This window comes from Trachemys scripta, chromosome 9, assembly GCF_013100865.1.
Source record: "Trachemys scripta elegans isolate TJP31775 chromosome 9, CAS_Tse_1.0, whole genome shotgun sequence".
In the NCBI taxonomy this organism is placed as follows: domain Eukaryota; kingdom Metazoa; phylum Chordata; order Testudines; family Emydidae; genus Trachemys; species Trachemys scripta.
In genome coordinates, this window is record NC_048306.1 from 50753326 (window position 1) to 50768811 (window position 15486).

Genomic DNA, 15486 nt, shown 5'->3' on the forward strand with positions numbered 1-15486 from the left:
GGTAAACTGAAGATTTTTGCATGGAAAATTTTGGCTCGTTATTCAAAGAAACCCAAACTGAAAAGGCTTCAGTTTTCAACAGCTGAAAAGTTTCTGTTTTAATTTTTTTTTTAAATTTCTGATGCAAAATCAGAAATTGTCAAAGACAGCAGACACTTTCCAAGGAAACAAAAAATGTGAAAATCCAATTTTCTCACAAAATAATGTTGACGAAACTTTTCCACCAACCCTAATGATAACATTGATATTGATCTATTTCAAATAAACCCCGTTATTTTGGATGCAAACTTTCCCCTGTAGAGCTGAGGCCTCTATGAAAAACAGCATTGTCCCACTAATGCCCACGTAAAACAGTTAAACTTGACTCTAAACAAAAGTGAAACTGACTCTCTTACTTCCACATTCCAAGAGGAGTGAAATGCAAAAAGGACAGTGTCAATTATAACATTTTAGATTTAGGAAAATCCTTTTGTTTTACTGGTATCTTAGGCTCTGATCCATGGCATCTGCACAAAGCTCCATTAACCTTGGAAGAGTTGTATGGGGGTGCAGGGTTGTATCCAGGTAGAGCAGTTTGTAGACTCAGGAATATTCTTAGTAGCAGAGGAATGGATGCTTTTGACACTGCCCCTTTAAGAGGGGGACGACAAATAGTATTAAGAGGACACTATTTAAATGTGCACATATTTCAGCCAATCAGATTGGAGCCTTGGCAGCTATGTGATACTGCTGTTCTTTACCATGCTTTGTTGTGGTGGAGAAGGAGGAAAAGGAGGAGGTGGTTGCAACTGATATTCTTGCAATTGCAGGGGAGTTTGGAGAAGTGTATAAAGGACGTCTGAAGCTGCCCAGCAAGAGGGAAATCTATGTGGCCATTAAGACATTAAAGGCTGGCTACTCTGAGAAGCAGCGTAGGGATTTCCTGAGTGAGGCCAGCATCATGGGACAGTTTGACCACCCAAATATCATTCGGCTGGAAGGAGTGGTGACCAAAAGCCGGCCAGTCATGATCATCACAGAGTTTATGGAGAATGGAGCTCTGGACTCCTTTCTGAGGGTAAGGAAGCATGATGGCCTCATTGGCTGCTCTTCTATTATAGCACTGGAATGGAGTCATGTTCGTTGGAATCGAGTCATGCTGTGGTGTAGAAGATCCGTTGAGGTCAAACCTCTAGCAGCTGGGCTCATGGAACCCTAATAACTGACCTAAGAAACAATATTGAGAGAGGGAGAGATTCTCAAAGGAGCCAAAGGCATTTCAGAGCACAAATCCTGTTGTCTTTCAGTGAGGCTTGTGCTCCTAAATCTCTTGGGCACTGATAAAAATCTCCCCCAGAGACCTCAGTAAGAGGAAAGGGTTGCTGTGCCCACTACTACAAAAGGGGAAATGAAGAAATCCATGAGGGGAAAGGCCAGTTTTTGAGTGAAAAGATAAACCATAACTGCACTAACACATTCTGAGGGCTGGGGATTCCACTCCCACCAGGAACCACCCCAAATAAAAGTCCTTTGCTACTGCCTGGGGACCTGATCATCATGCTAACTAGGTGAGGTGAAGGGAGGCAAGTATAGGAAGCAGGAGAGGCTTTGCAAGGACTGGGAATGCTAGATGAAAATTGAGAACTTCTGAATCACTGAGGCATGGGCAGCTATTTGAACTGGTCTAGAACTGGAGGGAAGGGAGGGGGAGGCATGACCAGAATTAAAGAAGTGCCCTTTTATTGTCTCACTTCATATTTGAAGCCAGCTTCGAGTATTTTTAGCATCAGCTTGTAGCATCATGGAGCATCAGTGACAAGAGGTCCGCTGTGTGACTCCAAACACTGCTCTTTTGTGGACAGTGTTCATCTCATTACGGGATCTGAGATCATCTGGAGGAAGCAGCTGCTGCAGCAACAGTATTAATCCTCACGCGGCAGGGAAACCATCCGTTGTTCTTTGTAGTGGCATCTTAGGTGATGTGTCCTAGGGGTCTGGAGGCAGCTCAAAGGCAATCTGACCCAGAGTTCTGGTGCACACCTCTCAAGAGGTTGGGAGGTAGGGGAAGGAGGGTGCAGGAGAGAGGGAGGGAAAAGAAGCCAGGGAGGGAGAGACAGGAAAGAAAGATGGATGAAGAGGGAAGGAGAGGAGAAGGGAGGGGTAAACACTGAGGCTGAGATTTTCAAAGGGAGTTGGAGGAATGATTAATGGGAACTGAGCATCCAAATCCTGTTAATGCCACCTTCTTTCCAACGCTCAGAAGCAGGTAATTTATATGTCTAATTTCAGTCTTGATGTAAAAATAGCATCGCTAATTGGTGCATCAGCTGCTTGGAAAGATAGCAAAGTAGGTCATCAGTGTCCCTCCATGGGGGCCAGCCCAAAGTAGCGAAATACTTGAGGGCCCTAGAGTCAGACTGACCCTTAGGTGCATGCACAAAGAGTTGGGAGGGAGAGACTGTTGTGAGGAGCCTTGCACCCCCATGCAGGTGCCAGGAACAATTGCAGTCCCTGTGCTTTCCAGAACTGACACATTGCTCCCTGCTGTTGGCATCATACTCATAGAGGCCCCAAAAAGGGAGAGGGAGGAGGTGCCCTCTAATAAGATGGCCACATTTTCCACATGATAGACTCTGACGTCTGTCTCCTGGGAATGTTGACCTTTATGTTCTCTATGGAGAGTCCTGAATTCAAATGGTCTTTCCTTCCCCTCTCCCCCCCAGCCCTGTGTCCGTGGGAAGGCCTAGGGAAGCCTGATCTGTTTTCACTTGTTCCATAATGTGGGTTGCCCAGAATCTAACACTTTTTTGGTGGGGGTAGGGAGAGGCAAGAATTGAAAAGAGAGAAAACAAATGGCCTGAAAAATAAAAAGATGCCCAGAAGAGATCTTAAATTTTAAGAGACAATGGAGCTAGACACAGATTTTTAGAGATGACTTTTCCCTAAATTAGTTAAAAAAAAATTAGTTAACCAAACAACAACAACCACCTGACCATCCTGACACCAAACACAACAGAAACTGGACTCTCAGGCTGAAAATGTGCTAAGTGGGATCTCGGTGGTTGTTGTTCATATTACAGTAATGTCTGGAGGCCTCAGCCATGCTCAGGTCCCATTGCGCTAGGTGCTGTACATGCACCTAGTGATAGTCCCTGCTCCAAGCAGCTTACAGTCTCACTACATAGGAGAACTGACTGGCCCAGAGTCACAGGTTTGTTTGGATAATGGAGTTATCTATTACCCTAGGAATAGCTGGATCATTCTAATTATGGCACCTGTTCTTTATGACCGCAGCAAAACGACGGGCAGTTCACAGTCATCCAGCTGGTGGGGATGCTCAGGGGAATTGCTGCGGGAATGAAGTACCTTGCGGAGATGAACTACGTGCACCGGGACCTTGCCGCCAGAAACATCCTGGTCAATAGTAACTTGGTGTGCAAAGTGTCTGACTTTGGCCTCTCACGCTACCTGCAAGATGATACCTCTGACCCAACCTATACTAGCTCCTTGGTATGTACCTTCTGCCCTGCTGCATGTTCCCCTTTCCCGATCTCACTTTGCTTCCACAAAATTTCATTGCTTCCTGGGGCTTTTCCCACTTCAGGGGGCAGTTCATTACAGCTGGACCCTGTGGGGAGGGTTACAAAGAGCAGTGAGGTGCCCAGGTCCCACCGAAAGGGGGAGTAAATAGGGGTCGGCGGGTGGGAGATCCTTGGGGGCTCTTCTTCTATTTCTTGCCCTGGCCTTTATAAATCCCAGCCACAACCCTGCTGTGGAGTTTAGGGCTGTAGGCCCATTGCAGAACAACATCAGAGCTCAGTCGGATGGAATGATGGGATTGTAGATTCCAGTATCCATCGGCAATAGCTTCTTTGAGCTGCATTTGCAAAGATATTTAGGTGCCTGAAGATGCAGATAGGAACTCAGTGGCATTTTCCAAAGTGCTTAGGTGAGTTTGGTGCCCATCATCATCTTTAGGCACCCAAATACACTTGTCAATCTGGCCCTTTCTTGCCACTTTCCCTTCAAATGACATTAAAGCATCCTGTGATTTGTTTCTCTCGTGCTTTGAAAGGACAATTGTTTTCTTTCTCTTTGTACCTCTCCCTGCCTTCTCTCTCTGTCGCGCCTTTCTTCATCATCCTTTCTCTTTTTCTCCCCTTCCCTTTCCTGTTCCCTCTCATTGTTTTTTCTCTCTTGTCCCCTCCCTCTCAAGTTTTTCTGTGCACTTCGCTAGTTTTCAAATGAGAATTTCTCTCTCTTCCATTAAATGAGCGGGGAAGGGGGTGAACAGTGGGGATCTGGGAAGAGGTGCAGAAGGGGAAGCAGAAGGAAGACTGATTGCATATAGGAGGTGTTTTAAGTACCGCTACAGTATCACTCTAATCCTGAGCTATCTTTCTCTGCTGGAAATTGTTCCGGGAATTAATTAGAGACAAATCTAATCCAAGCTCCACTATTCCCCAGCCACTGTTCTCTTGCTTAATTAACTCATTCATAGGTAATCCCAGTTCTCCCCCACTCCCTTATTGTCTCCTTGTTCACCTGCGGTAGCCTCTCATTGGTGCCTGCAGTAGAGAAGATAACAGAACCCTGGTCCCCTCTAGAGCATTCTTTTGGAATCATTCTGCCATCAGGAACTTGGCCTCTGGATACTATCGGAATCTGTCAAAAATGGGGTGGGAGGGAATAAGAAGATACTTGGGTGATTGTCATATTTGGAGTGAATGAAATAAATAAACCACACGTTATGCTAAGATTCAGTTTATAAATACCCTATAAAAGGTTAATAAATGATTGATAGATGTCATAATATATTACAGACATGAGTCATGTATATTATAGATGGTTATAAGTGCCTCATCAGTTGGTGTTACAGCTGGTTATAAAACATGGTTACGAGCAACCTGTTGGACTGTACCACAATCTGTAAGAATTGATTAATCATTTATTAACCCTTTATAAACCATAGTAGTAATAATATGATCCGTGCATGCCTTGGAGAGTGAAAATAAGGAGAACACAGTTTTTATTGGCAGCAGTAATAAAGGGGTTGAGGATTGTAGATCAGCAACAAAGCAGGTCGCGTCTATATTGTTCAATAAGTACAATTTAAAATATCAGAGGGGTAGCCGTGTTAGTCTGTATCCACAAAAACAATGAGGAGTCCTGTAGCACCTTAGAGACTGACAGATTTATTTGGGCATAAGCTTTCATAGGTAAAAAAATCCACTTCTTCAGATGCATGGAGTGAAAATTACAAATGCAGACATAAATATACTGACACATGAGGAGAAGGGAGTAATTTGTAATTTTCACTCCATGCATCTGAAGAAGTAGGCTTTTTACCCACGAAAGCTTATGCCCAAATAAATCTGTTAGTCTTTAAGGTGCCACCGGACTCCTCGTTGTTTTTGTACAATGTAAAATATAAAGATTTTTTAAAGTAAAGAATTAAAGCAACTTCAGTTTGCCTGAGCAGTGAACTTACAGGTTTGGTCCAAACCACTGAAGATTTTAAATCAGTAACAAAATACGTGTGCAGGCTTGACCTGTGACAACGGCACTCTAAACCGAACAATTTCTCCTTTGTCTTCTTGTCAAGTCCTCTGTTCAGACTGTTCAATGTGCCGGGTTGTTCCCCGGCTCCAGCATGGAACTAGCCTATGAATGGAACCTCCTTGTGGTTAGGGAGCTGGAGGTGGAATTCAGAGGGATGGTTTTGACCTTTGAAGCCCGAACTGGTTTGGGGGGTGGCTCTCAGACAGCCCACCTTTCTCACGTGGCTGCAATTATGATCAGCGGAGGTCCCTCGATTCAATCAGGAGGGAGCTGAGGATGTGGTGATCTCTGTGAAGGTCTCTTGGCTCTGAAATCCACATCTCCCCTGGGTGCATCAGAGCCCGGATTTGTTAACTTCCTGGCCATGCTGGAGAGAATACACACACACACACACATACACCCTTTGCATAGGGCACAGATCAAGTCTTTATGAGCTATGAGGAAATGTCTGCTAGGTAGAGGGATTGTTGTTATACTGCGCCAGAGGGTTGGCCCATTGCATGGAATCTGAATTACAGTGTCTAATGTAATTTGTGGCAGAATGCGCTTGTGAGATGAGCACCTTTTGGATGTGATCAAATAGAAATAAATAAATAAGGAGAATCACCAAATGTAGGAACCCGAGGTAGCTGGGGATGTGGCCCATTGATGTCAACGGAACGAAGCCAATTCACACAGGCTTTGGGTCTGGGCCAGAGTCTGATCCTGCTGTTTTTGATTTAAATGGCAATGCTGCCTAATAAGGAGCACAGATTGTGGCATTTTAAGTCAAACAATGTCATTTGAGATAACGTGCCCAGCACTAGCTGCTGGGGAAAGGCTTGAAGTGGCCTTTCCCACCTTTCAGGATAAAATGGATTCTCTCATCTGTGTTTATATTTAATTTATGCCATACTAGGCCTTCCCAGCAGCCGGGAAATGATGCTCTGTCTGCAATTACATCACTGCCTCCCACAGCAGGTTTGAGGCTCTGGGGAAAAGGCAGGAAAAACAAGCTGGCAGTCACTTTATCAGTTTGTAGTTATTTAACTAGTATTTTTGCCATCCATCTTTAAAGAGCACCTGACACTTCATGGAAGACTATGGAAAACATTTGTGCTAAACAATTTCTGAAATGATTCAGCCCCAGAGTAAATACCAGACATATTCTGCATTTTCCCTTCCTCCCCCATTATTTTAACTATTACTGGAGTCATTTACATGGAAATGTGATTGTTGTTCTCCAACAGTTCATATGCTCCTGCTGCTTATTCCCCAATGAAGTCATAATCCTCTGAATGTGACATCATAATCCTTGCCAAGGTAACAAGAAATGATGTCACAAGCAGAATTATGGGGCAGATTCTCCATGGAGCTGGGACACTTTAAACCAGATGAGGATCTTGCACTGAGTTGTCTGGTGGGAAATAACCAAAGGCAAATGAAAAAAGAAATAGAGATTCTGTTTTCATGTGTTGATAAGAAGCAGGGTTCTAAACCTCCTTCCCCATGAAAATGAGCTATTCTAAACAGGATGGTTTAGGACCTTTCCTAGGGATTTTTAACACAACCTCATGGGTTCAAATCAGCAGCAGGAAAAAGGAGGGATCCTTCCCTGGAGCAGTTTTGACCTCTTCTGATCATTTTATTGCAGTAGTTGAAATGATTTTCAGGGACTAGGGCTGATAGGATTTGGTTGTAGCTTCCCCTTAATGGTTGAGTATAATAGACTCATTACATTTAATGGGAGTTATTCAGATGTACATTGAAGGGGAAAGAGACCCTGGTCTACAGCATTCTGTATCTTTTGCATAGAGACCTGAAGGTCATATGGTAAATCCCATATGTGATTCTCTATAAATCACAGTTGCTGTCTGACGAAGTGGGTATTCACCCACGAAAGCTTATGCTCCAATACGTCTGTTAGTCTATAAGGTGCCACAGGACTCTTTGTTACTTTTTACAGATCCAGACTAACACGGCTACCCCTCTGATAGTTGCAGTAATGATGCTCTAATTGAAGTAGGATTCACTTCCATTATGGGAGCCTTCTCTCAGGGGTCAATAACTTTCTGGAAAAAAATTACCCTTTGGACTGAAATTTCTCTTGCTTCTTAGTCCACAGGTGTCTGAATTTGGAAATGTCGCTAGAATGACCCGGAGCAGTCTGTGGGGTAGTTGAACATGAAGAAGTGTGGGTCTGAGTCTTCAGTGCCTTGCGATCGATGCGTTTATTATGCCTGCGCAAAGTGGGAGTACAGTGCTACCATCCAGATTTGATAGCCCTTTATGCCCACTTTGCACTGGGGTAAATGATGACACACGATGGAAGGTAGTGGAGCGTCAGGCCCCACATCCTTGTGGCTTTCTTTCCTTTGTTCTTTATGGCTAATGATCATTTATACAAAACCAGGATCTTTTGTTTCTTTGAGAATCCTTCTGTTCTTTTACAATACCCCGGATGAAGTTGGAGGGCCAAATTCTCGGCTGGCATAAATTGCCACAGCCCCACTGAAGACAAGGGAGCTGTGTGGATTTACACCAGCAAAGAGTTTGACTCGTAAGGTCCTGGTTGTGACACCAAAGTGCTTTGCCAGGGAAATGATGCTGATGTCACAAGCAATTTCCTGTATCTGTGGCTGCTGGTTGGGACTAGATCCCTGTTGACCATCCCAGCAGCAGGAATGATTCCCTTCCCTTCAATATGTGGAGTGAACGTCAACTAAATGAAACCGGCATCACCCCTACATCATGTTTTTAATTTAAAACCGAGTGATGAAAATACCTGCTAATCCTCAGCTGGTGCAAGTGCTATTCATGGCAAGCTGTCATCTCTGCACTAAGGGCATCTGCTCTCATCCCTCACCCCTTCCCTGCCACCATCCCCAGGGAAGGGGCCTGAAGACAGGGAAGCGTACGTGCTTCGTGATGCAAAGCAGCCCAGGGTGTAGAAGTGTCACTCAGGGTAGAACTCTGAAGGCTGAGGTTTCTACTTTACATGCAAGGAGGAGCAAGGAGGCAGCTGTTGCTGCCAGCCTTTGACGTCTGCTTTCTGGCTTCGGGAGACCAGAGCACCTACAGATTCTCTGTGGGAAATGCAGAGTCCTTTTAAACACCCGTGCGCACATTCATTAGCATTCATGGAAGCATCTAAGGTAGTATTCCTAGTGCAGGTTCGCTGGATGAGTTTAACCCTTTCATTGAAGGAGTCAGTCAACAAAACGCCAGCAATGCTAAAGGCCAGAGCGATCTATGCTCCCATCATTTAGGTGCATTTGCCATATACGATAGCACTTGACTAACATAAATTTCCCCACCCTAAAGCTGGCATAGGGCACATCCGCTTCATGGCTTTAGCCTCACTGGAGTGGGAAGGGCATAAGTATGTCAGGTGCTTCATTCCTACCTGTTGCTTGTGAATGGAGGAGGGCCAGGGTTTGACTTCAGTTGTACAAGTGCAAACATGCAGTAATTCACGCACTGGCGTAGGTGAGTTTCTATCTTTCAGATAAACTGTTGTCACATATGTAGGGTCCTACCAAATTCATGTGAAAAACTCAGCACGGCCTGTGAAATCTGGTCTCCCCCATGAAATCTGGCTATTTTAGGGGATTGTGGTATTGCCACACTTACTTCTGAGCTGCCTTCAGAGCTGGGTGGCCAGATAGCAGTGGCTGCTGGCTGTGTACCCAGCTCTGAAGGCACTGCCACTACCAGCAGCAGTGCAGAAGTGAGGGTGGCAGGACATGGGGGTGTTGTCACTTTTTGGGGGGGGCGGGGAGGATGGGCTGGCCTTACGAGTGGGTGATGTGGGTGACTGCCCAGGGCACTGTGGCTGGGGAGAGCACTGCAGTCACCCTCTCACAGGCAGCCCAAGGCCTCTTTGCACCCAAGCTCTGTGGAGGGGCAAGGTTGGGGGCACCCCGGCCAGGGGCTCCTACCATGCACTGGGCTCCAGCTACTAGTCCCGGCCAGGCTGCAGAGGGACAGGCCTTCCTCTTCTCCTGCATGGGCCACTGCTGGGGCCAGGTAAGACCAACCTCCTCTGGTGGCACAGAAGCAATGGTTCCAATGCCATACCATGCCACCCTCACTTCTGTGTTGCTGCTGGCAGCGGCGCTGCCTTTAGAGCAGCCAGCAGCCGCTGCTATCTGACCACCCAGCTCTGAAGGCAGCGCAGAAGTAAGTGTGGCAATACCACAACCCCCTAAAATAGTCAGATTTCACAGGGGAGACCAGATTTTACAGTCCGTGCCATGTTTTTCACGTGAATTTGGTAGGACCCTACATATGTGACAATAACAGTTTATCCAAAAGTTAGAAACTCACCTTTGCCAGTTCTAATCCAGAGAAACTAGCTGTGTCACAGAAGTAAGAGTGGCAATACCGTGACACCCACACCCCCTCGCACCCCGGACCCCATTTTGGGTCAGGACCTCCACAGTTACAATACCAGGAACTTTCAGATTTTTTAAATCCTATGACAGTGAAATTTACCAAAATGGACCGTGAATTTAGTAGGGTTCTACACACATGGTGTGGAATCTCAGCTACAAGGCCTGCAGCCAGACCACCCTGTGTTATGATCCTTTCAGGTGCTATGAGCTAAGTTACAGGGTCAGGCTGGCTCAGCACTTGTGTGGGAGACCTCTCACGAGCAGCTTGGAAGGGAGTGCCATTAGTAACTCCTGAGATGTGTCCTTGACGCTGATTGCTTGGTTCTGATCTCACTTACACCAACATAACTCAATCAACTTCACTGAGAGACGAATGAGGTCCTGAGTCTTTTCTAAAGTAATGCCTAGCACCGTAGCATGAGGGCAGCATGCTGCTGAAATTGACATCTTCTAGATGAGATAGAAAATGGAAGTCCTGATCGATCTCCTGGTGCTGTTTGTAATCACTGGGGTGATAACCCTGCCATCCTACCCAAATGCCAGCTCACGCACTTGCATTGGATCTCAAATTCTTTCTACTGCACTGGATCTAATTCTTCCCCTCCTGTCCTTCGAAGATACATGCAACATTATTATGTGCTATGGGACAGTTTATTCGTGAGGCAAGTGCATTTCAGGGGTTGATGATGTGATGCTTGTTTATCAAGGATATCTCATCTGGTTAGCTGTATCTTACAGCACATACGGGTCTCTTTTGGGATGAAAAAGATACTATATAAATTCAAGATAATGTTATTGTGAGACTAGACCCCCTGGATTATAAAACCATAATAAAAGAGTAGAGAAGTAACTCATACAGCTAAAGGAAAAGGAAAATGTAGGGACAAATTAGAGGAATCCTTTTGGCATGTTACTAAATAAGTGGCCTATTTCATCCTTATTCACCTACATTTCTATTTAACAAATAGTTTTATTAGAGGGACAAAAGTGGGTGAGATAATATCTTTTATTGGATCAACTTCTATTGGTGAGAGAGACAAGCTTTCAAGCTACACAAAAAAAAAAACCAGGAGTACTTGTGGCAAAGCTACACAAAGCTCTTCTTCAGGTCTTTACATGTCTTTTCATTTACATGCCCTTGATGTCAATTGTTTTTTTTTTTTTTTTTATAGTTTCCTCCATAAATACTGACCAGTACCTTCTCTCCTCCCCCTTTCCCTCTCCCTCCCTTTTGTGCGCATTGACTTGTCCTCAGTAGCAGTAGTAGCAAGGGGGTGTTTCTGAAGAATACTTGTAATAGTAGTTGGGGGATTTGATATTGTATTTTGGGTGGGCATTAGATTTTCTTTCAGACAATCTTTTGCCAGCTTGCCCTGCAGATCCTTATTTGGGCACCCCACTGCAGCATCTTCATCCTTTTGAGGACCACCTTAAAATGACAGAAAGGTCAAGGGAGTGGAATAGTGTTGCCATCTACTGGGGGCTATAGACAGATCCAGGAGGTGGAATTGGTTGCTGGGGTTCAGGCATGTAGATTAATGTTGTCGTGATCAGGATAGGCAAGGCAGGAATGATAAGATAAATTTGAGCATCGGGCATTGTGCAAGGCTTTGTCTTGTAGTGAAACTTAGGGTATTAGTAAACGGCAATCTGTTTTATGTTGCTGAATGGAAGATAGGTAGCTAGCCATTATTTAATGAAGGAGGAGGTCCCAGGGTGTTGCTTCTGGACCATTGCTGTTGAAGGTCTCTTCAGCTGGGTATATTCATCAGCATTAGGGAAAGGGGGAGGTGCTGTATCTGTGCTTTTATCATCTAAACTTAGGTCCAGGTTGTCTCCCACCCCAACACTAGCTCTACTAGATAGTAGGTAAGACGCTATGTGCAGTGCCCTTCAGCTCCTGATTCAAGGTAATGTAATGTAATAGGGCTCCATTTTGGGTCCATTTGGAAGCTGAGATTGGTGCTCAATGGTGTGGCACCCTTACAGTGCAGGATGTCGTGCGGTGAGTGCATTACAGCAGTGCTTCAAGGCTTGCCTTGGCTCCCAGTTAGGAGCATTGGGTTTGACCTATAATGTCCTCAGTGGTTTGGGACAGGGTTATTTCAGAGACTGCCTCTCTCCCTGTTGCCCTACTTTCAGAGCCACAGCAAGTGAAGGCTCTCAAGCTGTGGTTTCCTTGCTCTAGATGAGAAGGAGCTGTTGGCAAGTGAAAAGCCCCTCTACTCTGGAATGTTTTCCCTGCTTAGGTCCACAGAGGCTGGATATGTTAGCTATGTGGACACGTTACAAAGCTCATCTGTTGTCTCGGGCTTTTGATTTAGGGGCGGGGGGAAGGGTCAATGGCAGTGACATGGGGTTATGATTTGTGTTGATCTATTTTGGATGCAGAATTTTTAATTCTCAGTACACCTGGTTGGACAGCTTGTTTGTGTTGTAGGTATTTTGATTCCTCTTCTGCTCTGTACATTTAATTATTGTGCAGCACTTAGAGGTGTGAACAGTTGCTTAGCAAACTGAGGAAGAAGGCTGGCGGCAGGTCTGGGTAATTCCTAAGTACTTTTGTCCCAAGGGGTGATAGACAGTCCAGGGCATACAATTGAACTGCTTGTCCTTCTTCTCCAGGGTGGGAAGATCCCGGTGAGGTGGACAGCCCCCGAGGCCATCGCCTACCGCAAGTTCACCTCCGCTAGTGATGTCTGGAGTTACGGCATTGTCATGTGGGAAGTGATGTCCTTTGGAGAGAGGCCGTATTGGGACATGTCCAACCAAGATGTGAGTGTTCTGGGCACTATCTCTGTGTGTGGATCAGTCTCCAAGGGGAAGAACCAAGTGCTGCTATTCTACTCCCCACCCTGCCCAGCCTCTATCAGCAGGAATCACTGGAAAGAATGATGTAGGAATGCTGACAGAAGTCACCATAGGAATAAGATAGCCATATATCATGGAAAACCAAGAGTCTTTTGGTTTCCAGGGTCTCCTGGGTGGGTTCACACAGCTGGGGGTGTGTGTGTGTCTAAACTCCTTTGAAATTTGAGCTGGTCAGCAGTAACTCATTGTGATATCGAAGACTTCTGCTTCCACTGAGATTCCGGAGAGACACTAAGGGCACGAAGAGAACAGGCTGTTCCTTCCAGCACTGGAATGCTGCCCCGCTTCAGCCTCAGTGCCCTGACCCGACGGGTTGTGTGAGAAGGAAAGCAGGGGGTACAGGAGGCTGTGTGAAGAGAGAAAGAATGGGCAGAGGGGAAGCTCGGAGGTGCCTCCAAGCTCTGTCAGTGCCCTGCTATGGGATTTCATTATTGCAAATAAGGAAGTCAGGGCTGGGACAAGTGGCTCAAATACATTTATCATGGCTGCTAGCCAGCAACCAGCCTGCCCCAGTCCGTTCCTCACCAGTGAGTTTTAACAGTATCTGTCTCTTTGCAACAAGTGTACGTTAAGCTTGAGAAAGAGGATGGGGTTAAGAGACAGGCAGAGGAGGCGAGTGGTTGAGGAGTTGGAGAGGGATGAGTGGCCACATTTTCACTGGCAGTACCACTGCCTCAGCTGCCAAAACCCTCCCCTACCAATCCTCCCGAATTTAGCCTTCCCTGTGTGTAGGAGCACTACCTGCCTGGGAGCAGGACCGGACACAGGCCTCAGTGCTTGGATTTCAGACCATGTGGATTTGGAGCCGAGGCACATTTGGCACATCAACGTACTTGGCTTGCTGGTGCTGAGCCCCCCAGCTTGATACTATTCTACTCACCCCACCCCTCCCAGCCCTTTCCATTTGAGGGCACCAGACGATGGGGAATAAGAGACTATTCTCCCTCCCACTGTATGGCAGCCAGACAACGGGGGTGAGGGGCTCATTTTTCATTCCCTCCTATATATTTGGAAAGAGAAAGACCTGGTTCCATCCCTCTCTGGGTCTTTTGGTGACACAAGGCCATGACAGGCCCTTAGTCCTGAGTATATGGGGGGGCTCACCTGGATGCACACACCACAAATATTGCTTTAGATTTGGCAGCAGTCCCTCTCCAGAAGTCACTGCAGAGAGTAGTGCAGAAGCTCTCGCTGTGAGGTGTTAGCTCACAGCTACTCCAGCCCCAGCCTCTCAACCTGTGCAGCAGTGGATGGTTTTCAAGATGAAAAAGGCTGATGAATGAAAGGTTTTAAGATAGGAAATTGGGAAGCAAAACCAGTAGGCTGATAATTGGACTTCAGGAAGCCGGAAGGCCTTTGAAAATGTTCAGAGGGTTTGTAACCCAGGGAGAGAGACTTGGTAGTTCAACTACTGTACTCCAGTTTGATCGGCAGAGATAATGAGAGTGGCAGCTCTCCACAGAGAGGGACTACAATACCCTTGACTCATCAGAGCTCAAATTAACCTCTGAGTGCCTTGGTTCCATCTGAGCCAGCAACACCACCTTGGCTCCTTTTGCCTGCAATCACACCGCTTTCCCACATCCACATCATTAATGGGGAGAACACCGTAGCTTGTGGCAAGGATTCTGCCTCGGAGAGAAGAGAGGGCAGTGGTGGCGAAGTGATTACTCTCCTAGGTTCCCTTCGGTGCTTAGATGCTTGTATTTGTGCTAGTGCAGGCAGCTGTGTTCATTACTGTCACAGGTGCACCAATGTACTGCAGAGGCCATCTTTCCCTGAAAACCTTGCTTTTAGAACACATAGCTCTTTGCTCTGGTATTGGGTCAGATCATCACTCTTGTAAAGCCTCTGATGCATCACTGAAGTCAGTGGAGATACAGCCATTTATGCCAGCAGTGAATCTGACCCAGTGAATTTGGGAACTCTTGCCTTTAGTGTGAATCTTTTGGCCAGTGGAAAGGTTGATTTTTTCCAGGGTGCATGTTGCTTTGATGGAGGTTCGGGTTGGGTTTGATTTTTGAACTTCGATGACTGTTCTGAGATTTGTTCCTCTATTTATCTGTTGGTTTCATGCTCCTTCTCCCTGCAGGTAATCAATGCAATTGAGCAAGATTACCGTCTTCCCCCTCCTATGGACTGCCCAGCTGCACTGCACCAGCTCATGCTAGACTGCTGGCAGAAAGACCGCAACACCCGCCCTCGCTTCACCGAGATAGTCAACACCCTAGATAAAATGATCCGTAACCCGGCAAGCCTCAAAACTGTGGCTACCATCACCGCTGTGTGAGTCTCAAAGTGCCCTGATATTGTATGTGCAGTGGGAAGTTCTGGGAGAGTCAATGGTTAGGTTTTGCGAACTCATCGCTTAATGTTCCAAGCCTTGGATGTAGGGCAGGGGTGGGAAAACTACGGCCCATGGGCCAGATCCGGCCCCTCAGGGTTTTGGATCCAGCCCGTGGGATTGCCACCCCCGTGGTACCGTGGGCCCTGCTCCATTCCAGGAAGTGCCCGGCACCAATCCCTGCAGCCCCTGGGGGAGGGGGAGCAGAGGGCTCTGCACACTGCACTTGCCTGTGGGTACCTCCCCCGAAGCTCCCATTGGCCAGGACCAAGGAACCGCCTGCCCTGGTCCCGCTGTGCACCGCTGCCACCCGGAGCCGCTCCAGGTAAGCGGCACCGGGCCGGAGCCCACACC

The 15486-nt window shown here is 46.6% G+C and overlaps 1 protein-coding gene across 6 annotated transcripts in view; it reads left to right on the forward strand.

The window, feature by feature from the left end:
- EPHB1 (EPH receptor B1) overlaps positions 1-15486 on the forward strand; it is a 357291-nt gene that overhangs the window by 312153 nt on the left and 29652 nt on the right. For all 6 annotated transcript variants that reach the window (XR_004647021.1, XR_004647020.1, XR_004647024.1 and 3 more), the window contains exons 11-14: positions 810-1057; positions 3274-3489; positions 12543-12692; positions 14881-15074. Coding sequence is in view for 1 of the 6 variants with exons in the window: in XM_034780745.1 (XP_034636636.1) it covers positions 810-1057; positions 3274-3489; positions 12543-12692; positions 14881-15074 (808 nt within the window). In the remaining 5 variants the exon portion in view is untranslated. The remainder of the gene's footprint in view (positions 1-809; positions 1058-3273; positions 3490-12542; positions 12693-14880; positions 15075-15486) is intronic.